The 9,312-nt window shown below is 45.3% G+C and overlaps 1 protein-coding gene across 2 annotated transcripts; it reads right to left on the bottom strand.

Annotated features, from left to right (window-relative positions):
* Window positions 1-575: 575 nt before the first annotated feature.
* LOC115198046 (transcriptional-regulating factor 1-like) lies at window positions 576-5,990 on the bottom strand. Of its 2 annotated transcripts, XM_029759713.1 has the most exons (9): window positions 5,717-5,990; window positions 5,188-5,596; window positions 4,945-5,102; window positions 4,388-4,491; window positions 3,912-3,972; window positions 1,977-2,065; window positions 1,755-1,867; window positions 1,334-1,416; window positions 576-1,190 (listed from the first exon to the last, which is right to left on the bottom strand). In XM_029759713.1, the coding sequence occupies exons 1-9, from the start codon at window positions 5,982-5,984 to the stop codon at window positions 1,174-1,176; spliced, it is 1,302 nt and encodes a 433-aa protein (XP_029615573.1). In that variant the 5' UTR covers window positions 5,985-5,990; the 3' UTR covers window positions 576-1,173. The 2 variants fall into 2 exon arrangements, with proteins under 2 accessions (XP_029615573.1, XP_029615572.1); XM_029759712.1 differs by lacking the exon at window positions 576-1,190 and having other exon boundaries at window positions 1,243-1,416.
* Window positions 5,991-9,312: the final 3,322 nt, after the last annotated feature.

Genomic DNA, 9,312 nt, shown 5'->3' on the forward strand with positions numbered 1-9,312 from the left:
AGAGTCTGAGTCTGTTACTTGAACTTTGTGAAACATTTATTTGGGCTGCAATTTCTGAGGCTGGTGACTCTAATGAACTTATCCTCTGCAGCAGAGGTAACTCTGGGTCTTCCTTTCCTGTGGCGGGTCCTCATGAGAGCCAGTTTCATCATGGCACTTGATGGTTTTTGCGACTGCACATGAAGAAACTTTCAAAGTTCTTGTAATTTTCCAAATTGACTGACCTTCATGTCTTAAAGTAATGATGGACTGTTGTTTGAGTGTACAAAGCTGTCATCAAGGCAAAGGGAGGCTACTTTGAAGAATCTCAAATGTTTAACACTTTTTAGGGGTCACTATATGATTCCACATGTGTTATTTCATAGTTTTGATGTCTTCACTATTATTCTACAATGTAGAAAATAGTACAAATAAAGAAAAAACATTGAATGAGTAGGTGTGTCCAAGGTTTTGACTGGTACTGTATGTCAATATGTACCCGTTTAGGCACAGGATGGAGAACGGGTTGGTTGGTTGGTAAGTTGGATGTCTGTTTTTGAGTGTGAGCGGGAATGTAAAAGGTGGATCAAGAGAGATACAAAAATCCATTTTAATAAAAATTTAAATTCAAAACATTTAAATACGTATTACATATCATTTACAGATTTCTCACTATATTTTAAATGCTTTTGATGGTGCAAAATGTGAATGTAGTCCTGTTCTATTCATTCTGATTCCAGAACTCTACTGCCAGAGGACTTGACCTTTCACCCCTCCCACCGTGACCCCCCAGGGCTCCTTTCACTTCCGGGTCATAGTAGAACCCTGCCGTAGGATCAGAGTTCAACTGAAACAAGTCCCACGATTGCTGGACAGAGAGAAGGGGGGCGTGTCCTCTCTGATTAGGGGTGGAGTCGATGACACTGACACCGTTGCTATTGGTTACGGTATTGGTGTTTGGAATGTTTGGAACGCTGATGTTGTTGTTGATGATGGTGTGAGCACCACCAATGTGGTGGTTGCTGTTGTTGTTGATGGGGCCTGGGAGGTAGGCCCGACCTGAAGCCTGGCGCTGGGGTAGATTGGTGCCCAGGTTAGGGGTGACGTTCTGGGCTAGGTTGATGCCGAGGCCTGGGGGTTGTCTCCAGTTATCCTGCTGCTGCCTATGGATCTTCATATGGGCGTTACGACTCTTTATCTTATAGAACATCCTAGAGAGAGGGCGGGAGGGAGGGCAAGAAAGAGATGAAGAAAGATTTTTTGTTTTTTTTAATTACAATATGTGGCCAAAGATGGATATTCAAACTCAGGCAGGGTGTTTCGATCGTTTAATCATCGGGTTGGGAAAACTCACTTTCCACACTGCTTACAGGGGAAGCTGGTAGCCAATGATGGGACTGGTACCTCCCGTTCCATCGGTGTAGGGAGGGACACCACCTGTAATAGGATATCTGAGTACCATAGAATCTCTCCAGAAGGAGACATTCTGACCGTGAGCCTCAATAGAACACGACTCAGCAAATCAGAAGATGATCTAGAGATTTGTCAGCTGTTCCTAATAATTTCACCAAAGACCAGAAGGCATCGCACGTAAGGGTTGACAGCAGAGAGAAAGAGATGGATGGACAGAGGGACAAATAGAAAGAGAGAGAGGAGGGAGGGAGGGAGGGAGGGAGGGAGGGAGGGAGGGACAAATAGAAGGACATGAAATGAGACAACAACAACAAAAAATGACAGAGATCGTAACAGGGTCCCAACAGTGCACTCTTCCTTACACTCGCCCGTTCCTCCGTCCCTCGTTCCTGCTCCCTCTGTTTCTCTGTTCGTCAGGAAGTTTCTTGGAGAGATAGTAGAACTCCACACACTGAGACACACACTTAGTCTGCACCTGCAACACACACACACACACACAGGCGTGAGTAGGTAAACATAAATGCCTTGGTACATACAACAGATGGAGGAATCAGTACGGAACGATATGAAAGTTGAACTTAAACCATTTGCTGGATGAGAGAGAAGTCTTTGCCGTGGGTCGTCAACGCTTTACTGAACAGAGACCTCTCAGTCTGCTGCCATACATCACTACCTATAGTAGAGAGAGAGAGAGAGAGAGAGAGAGAGAGAGAGAGAGAGAGAGAGAGAGAGAGAGAGAGAGAGAGAGAGAGAGAGAGAGAGAGAGAGAGACAGAGAGAGAATAATGAAAATATCAAAGGTTTCTCTCTAATTACAGTATTAATAGCAGGGTGGTTTGTGTGATGTGTGTGGATGTTGTGGGTTGGGGTTAGGTCGCGTGATTCATGTGGAACCTGCTCTGACACACACATTGCAGTCAACTAATAACCTAATACACACTGTTTAAAACAGCACTCCTGGTCTAAGTAGCGAAAAGCAGGGATGTCTCTGATAGATGAGGTTTCCAGGTTCAATCACCAGGACCTTTTTTTTATGTGTTTGGCTGACAACGATTTGTTCTGTTACTGAGACAACGATGAATTGACAACGATTTGTTCTGTTACTGAGACAACGATGAACTGACAACGATTTGTTCTGTTACTGAGACAAAGATGAACTGACAACGATTTGTTCTGTTACTGAGACAACGATGAACTGACAACGATTTGTTCTGTTACTGAGACAAAGATGAACTGACAATGATTTGTTCTGTTACTGAGACAACGATGAACTGACAACGATTTGCTCTGTTACTGAGACAAAGATGAACTGACAACGATTTGTTCTGTTACTGAGACAACGATGAACTGACAACGATTTGCTCTGTTACTGAGACAAAGATGAACTTAACTTACCCACTGTATTGTGGGTCTATACTACAGTACTGTATAGTGGGTCTAGACTACAGTACTGTATAGTGGGTCTATACTACAGTACTGTATAGTGGGTCTAGACTACAGTACTGTATAGTGGGTCTATACTACAGTACTATATAGTGGGTCTGTACTACAGTACTGTACTGTATAGTGGGTCTATACTACAGTACAGTACTGTATAGTGGGTCTACACTACAGTACTGTATAGTGGGTCTAGACTACAGTACTGTATAGTGGGTCTATACTACAGTACTGTATAGTGGGTCTATACTACAGTACTATATAGTGGGTTTAGACTACAGTACTGTATAGTGGGTCTAGACTACAGTACTGTACTGTATAGTGGGTCTATACTACAGTACTGTATAGTGGGTCTAGACTATAGTACTGTATAGTAGGTCTATACTACAGTACAGTACTGTATAGCAGGTCTATACTACAGTACTATATAGTGGGTCTAGACTACAGTTCAGTACTGTTTGGTGGGTCCATATTACAGTACAGTACTGTATAGTGGGACTATACTACAGTACTATATATTGGGTATATACTACAGTACTGTACTGTATAGTGGGTCTATACTACAGTACAGTACTATATAGTGAGTCTATACTACAGTACTATATAGTGGGTATATACTACAGTACTGTACTGTATAGTGGGTCTATACTACAGTACAGTACTATATAGTGAGTCTATACTACAGTACTATATAGTGGGTCTATACTACAGTACTGTATAGTGGGTCTATACTGCAGTACTGTAAAGTTGGTCTATACTACAGTACTATATAGTGGGTCTATACTACAGGACTGTATAGTGGGTCTATACTACAGTACTATATAGTGGGTCTATACTACAGTACTATATAGTGGGTCTATAGTGGGTCTATACTACAGTACTGAAAGCATGGAGGTCAGGAAACAGGTGACTTCTGTGACTCCCTTTCTAGAGTCAGGTACCAACTCAAAGGTGAACTGACTTACAGTAGGCTTACACACATATTTTAGTTAGCGTTGGAGGAATCAGCAGAGAAGGCACGGGATATGTTGACGAGGGGAGATGTATAGGTTAAAGGTTAGGGATGAAGGGGTCAAGGGTTACCAGCGTAATGGTAGTCTACTGCTGTTGATGGGTTCGAGAAGAACAATCTCTCCAACGTGGCCTGGGAGAGAGGGATGACAGAGGAAGAAAGAAAGATGAAGTATAGGAAAATAGAAATGAGGAACAGAGTGATCTTTGAACCGAAGTAAACTAAATGATACATAAATAAATGAATGAATGAATAAATGAATGAAAGAATGAATGAATGAATAAATAAATAAATGAGTGAATGAACAAATGTACAAATGAATGAATGAACAAATGAATGAATAAATGAATGAATGAATAAATGAATAAATAAAATAATAAATGAATGAATGAACAAATGAATGAAAGAATGAATGAATGAATAAATGAATAAATGAAAGAATAAATGAATGAATGAACAAATGAATAAATGAATGAATGAATGAAAGAATAAATGAATGAATGAATAAATGAATAAATGAATGAAAGAATGGTTCCTCCTTCCTCACCAGTGTATCTCCATGACAGAGGTAGAGACAATGTAGAGCCAGCTCTGTGTTGCTGCCCCCTCCTGGTAGACAGCTAGAACTACACAAAGACAACACTGCCTCCACTGAGAATGGGAGAGCGGAAGAATCAGAGAAGTGTGAATGAAAAATACCACAGTAGGGTTTTAATCTCGGATCAGCCTGAGACTCATTCAGTATAAAACATAGACCCCTCAAACTCAACTCTGGACCAGGAAGCCAGTTCCACTGGTTTTGTAATTGTTCCCCTCTAATCAGGGACTGATTTTGACCTGGGACACCACGTGGGTGCAATTCATTATCAGGTAGAAGATAAAACCAGCAGGCTCTGGACCTCGTAGAGTTGAATACTCCTGACATAGACCATATTGATGTCACTTAACCAAGATTTTCAGGTACATGTTAAGGAAGTAGATTCGAATGTTAAGGAAGTAGATTCGAATGTTAAGGAAGTAGATTTGAATGTTAAGGAAGTAGATTTGAATGTTAAGGAAGTAGGATTGAATGTTAAGGAAGTAGGCTTGAATGGTTCTTCTTACCTTTTTCCTGAATTACAGAACTCCTCTGAAGCTCCTCCCAAGGTTTCCAGAGCAACTCCTCATTGGATGATGATTCTTCTGGCCACGCCCCTGACCCCTCCTCCCTCTCTAAACAACATGGCAGCTCAGCCTGGAACCCTCGACCCACGTTGATACACCTGGGAGAATGAATCAATGAATGAACAAAAGAACGAGCAATAGAAGAACACAATCGAATTCATTACTCTGTCCATCCATACTCACGGAAGTAAAAAATATCCCTTCTCCTCTTCAGTCATCCTTCCCATCTCTCGTTCCCCAGCTGAAGGGGGGATGAGGGAGAAGAGGAGCCCCGTTCCCCTGCGTTGGGGGTTCAGCATAGGTAGAGGGGTGTAGTGGAGCCCTCTCCCAATCCGCTCCACCCCCCTCTGCCCTCCTCCTCCTCCTCTATGAGACTGGAGCGGACTAGTGAAGGGAGTACCTCTATACACCACTAGGGATGCTGCTCCATGCTGTGGCAGTCCACTGGGGTGCTGGGATGGAGGAGAGGAGGGGTGGAGGGAGGGAAGAGAGGTGGGATGAAGGGAGGGAAGAGAGGTGGGATGAAGGGAGGGGTGAAAGGGCGAGGAAGAGACAACGTTTGATTGTACCGGAGTTTGAAGACTATAGTGACCTGTGAGCAGAAGAGGGGGGGGGGGGAGCAACATAATAAATGGGAGGAAGGTAAAGAAGGAGACAGGATAGAACATAAAATTAGAACATATTGATTTTACAGTAACACACAGCACCATACCTGTATCATTCTCATAGTCCTGGTGAACATGTCTCTGCGTAAACACTGCCTCCTGACGGTAAACATGGCCAGCGCTTGAGGGGTTGCCGTCGACGACACCCACTTCACCTGACTGCTGCAGCCAATGACAGGGTGGGAGCTTCCATATGACGGTGGAGGGGTGGGAAGTGTGGAGTGGCTGGTGAGAGGAGGGGTAAAACTCGACTGTTCCACTACAATCCCCCCCTGGGGTCTGGGTTAGTTCAACTGTCCCGAGAGAGGGAGTCATGGTGAGTTTGGGAGGGGGGAGGGGGGAGGGAGGAGGGCTAAGGAGCAAGGGGAAGGGGTGAGGAAGACGAGGGAGAGTGGAAGAGTCAGTGAGTGAATTGCTTCCTCCTCCCACTCCGAATCCTAAGACCCCACTTCCGGAATTCCCATTCGGAATTCTGTTGCCGGCGACGTTGCGTCTGAAGAAGAATGCCTCTGAAAAGGAGTCCAGTTTTTGCCGGTACACCCCAACACCACCACCACCACTAGGGCCACTTGCTGCCTGGGAATAAGAGTACAGAGATGACCAATCCTTGGGGTACCCCCTTCCCTTCTCACTGTCTTCCCAAGCCACAGAACCCTGATCTGGGGGAGAGGGACTCACCCAAAACCCAGGCTTGAACTGGGCCTCTGGAGGATCCAGATTGGACCTTTTATCCCCAAAATCATCACAGTCTCCTCCGAAATCATCGACCTTTCTCAAACTATCCCTATTTCCTGTATCGTCAAAGATATCACTACCATTATAGAGATGATCAGCTCTGTTGTTTCCACCATCATGGCTACTGGTAGTGGTGTCTCTATAACCACTGTTACCATCTCCCCTCTCCTCACACATATAATCTCTGCTGTAGAACACATCATCCCTGTTACTACAGACTTCATCCGTTCTCCGAAAGACGTCATTCCTGTTATCGTCCATTCTGTAAAAGACCTCATCCCTAGTGTTAGACCCCTCGTCCGTTTTCTCCTCACACCTATGATCTCTACTGTTGCTGTAGAAAACATCATCCCTACTGCTGTTACAGCCTTCATCCGTTCTGTAAAAGACATCATCCCTTTTAGAGCCCTCATCTATTCTGTGGTAAACATCACCACCACCATTACCACTGGCACTGCTGTCATCGCCATCGCAGCCTTCATCCTTCTGGCTAGCATAGGCAAGGCTCTGACTTTCAAAATGGCTATCGAAATCATCCCCTTGACTTACAACATCATCCGCAACCCTCCTATTACAGTAGCTAGCTTTCTGCGCTCCAAAACAACCATCTCTACATTCGACATCACTACAGTTATCACCTCTGCTACGTCCACGGATGTCTACATAACCACCTCTTCCACCACCCCTGTAGCTGTCTCTGCTCCCTCCATAATAAGGGCTTGAATCGGGGAGAGTGGTCCTGGGTGCTGCCTCTATTCCAGTTCCTCTATATTGCTCCAGGGGAGTCTGGAGCTCCAGGGGGTGGTGGCAAGATGTCTGGTCCAGACCGGGGCTCCCGATCCTGGGGTGGAAGTGGTGGGAGAGGTGGGTGTGATGCTGGAAACATGGGTCCTGATAAGGCTGTTGAGTTGGAGGTTGGAGGGGTGTTCTCTCAGCCATAGGGTAGTCTCTGGTCTCTCTGGGTGTGTTCTGTGCTGGGATAGAGGGACCTCTAGTGGTTAAGATTGCAGGAGCAGACATGGTGGATCCTAATTAGAGGGAGGAAGGGATGGACAGAGAGGGAGGGATGGAGAGAGAGGAGAGAGAAGTGAGGAGAGAGAAGGGAGAAGAGAGAAGGGAGGAGAGAGAAGGGAGGAGAGAGGAGAGAGGAGAGAGAAGTGAGGAGGGAGGAGAGAGGAGAGAGAAGTGAGGAGGGAGGAGAGAGAAGAGAGAAGGGAGGAGAGAGAAGTGAGGAGGGAGGAGAGAGAAGGGAGGAGAAAGGAGAGAGGAGAGAGAAGGGGAGGAGAGAGGAGAGAGAAGGGAGGAGAGAGAAGGGAGGAGAGAGAAGGGAGGAGAGAGAAGTGAGGAGGAGGAGAGAGGAGAGAGAAGGGAGGAGAGAGAAGTGAGGAGGGAGGAGAGAGAAGGGAGGAGAGAGAAGTGAGGAGGGAGGAGAGAGAAGGGAGGAGAGAGGAGAGAGAAGGGAGGAGAGAGAAGGGAGGAGAGAGAAGGGGGAGAGAGGAGAGAGGAGAGAGAAGTGGGGAGAGAGGAGAGAGAAGGGAGGAGAGAGGAGAGAGAAGGGAGGAGAGAGAAGGGGGAGAGAGGAGAGAGGAGAGAGAAGGGAGGAGAGAGGAGAGAGAAGGGAGGAGAGAGCAGAATGCAGAACATTATCATCTCTCTGATCTAAACATTTTAATCTGTTGCCCTGATGTAGAAACTTACCTGGAGAAGCAGGAGAACCTAGAGAACCTTCGCTACTGAGAAAACATAGTGGGACTCAAGTAGTTAAAACGTAGTGGCAAACAAATCTCACACACTGAAACTGGCCTTTAGATACAGGGCCATTATATCTGTTCAATGCACAAGTCTCTCTCTTTTTTTCTCTCTCTCTCTCTCTCTCTCTCTCTCTCTCTCTCTCTTTCTTTTTCTCTCTCTCTTTCTCTCTCTCTCTCTCCCTCTATCTTTCTCTCTCTCTCTCTCTCTCTCTCTCTCTCTCTCTCTCTCTCCACTCTCTCTCTCCTCTCTCTACCTCTCTCTCTTTCCACTATCTTTCTCTCTCTCTCTCTCTCTCTCTGTTGTAATTAGGTCATGTTAAGACTGTATGACTCAGAGAACGATTATACGTTTCTCACAGGAAGACACTGTTGTTACCGTCTTCTATGTATTTCCTCCTCTCTCTCTCTCTCCTTTTTCTTTCTCTGTTGACATGACCGACAAAAAACAAGGTCTCAAAATATATCACACTGTCACACAGACAAACATATTCTGATCGCTTATACACACACACACAGGTGTCAGGATCAAAAGGTAACAGAGACACTCCCCCATCCACCCTCCTCCTCCCCTCACTCAATGAAAACCACATCCTCAGGAAACATAGTTACGATCTCCCTCCTCTCTATCTTTATCTTTCTCACCGTTGATCTATCTTTATCTCCCACTGTTCCTTCCTTCCTCTCTCTCTCTCGCTCTCTCCTCTCTTTCTCCTCTCTCAACCTCTATCTCATTCTTTCTCTCTCATCCTCGCTCTCTCTCTCTCTCTCTCTCTCTCTCCTCTCTTTCTCCTCTCTCAACCTCTATCTCATTCTTTCTCTCTCATCCTCGCTCTCTCTCTCTCTCTCTCTCTCCTCTCTTTCTCCTCTCTCCTCTCTCATCTCTTCTCTCTTCCTCTCATCCTCTCTCTCCCTCACTCTATCTCATTCTTTCTCTCTCATCCTCGCTCTCTCTCTCTCCTCTCTTTCTTTCATTCTCTCTCTCGCTATGTACAGGTATATCGTTCTCTTCACTTACCAATTGATGTCTTCTCTGTTTTTCTCTATTATATTAGCACACTGCCACCACACATTCTCAGGCTGGTCAGTTACACATCCTATGGTTTGGTTAAAGACCTACATGTGTATGTTTATAGGGGTGGGTGGGTGGGTGGGTGTGT

Source organism: Salmo trutta, chromosome 8, assembly GCF_901001165.1.
Source record: "Salmo trutta chromosome 8, fSalTru1.1, whole genome shotgun sequence".
In the NCBI taxonomy this organism is placed as follows: domain Eukaryota; kingdom Metazoa; phylum Chordata; class Actinopteri; order Salmoniformes; family Salmonidae; genus Salmo; species Salmo trutta.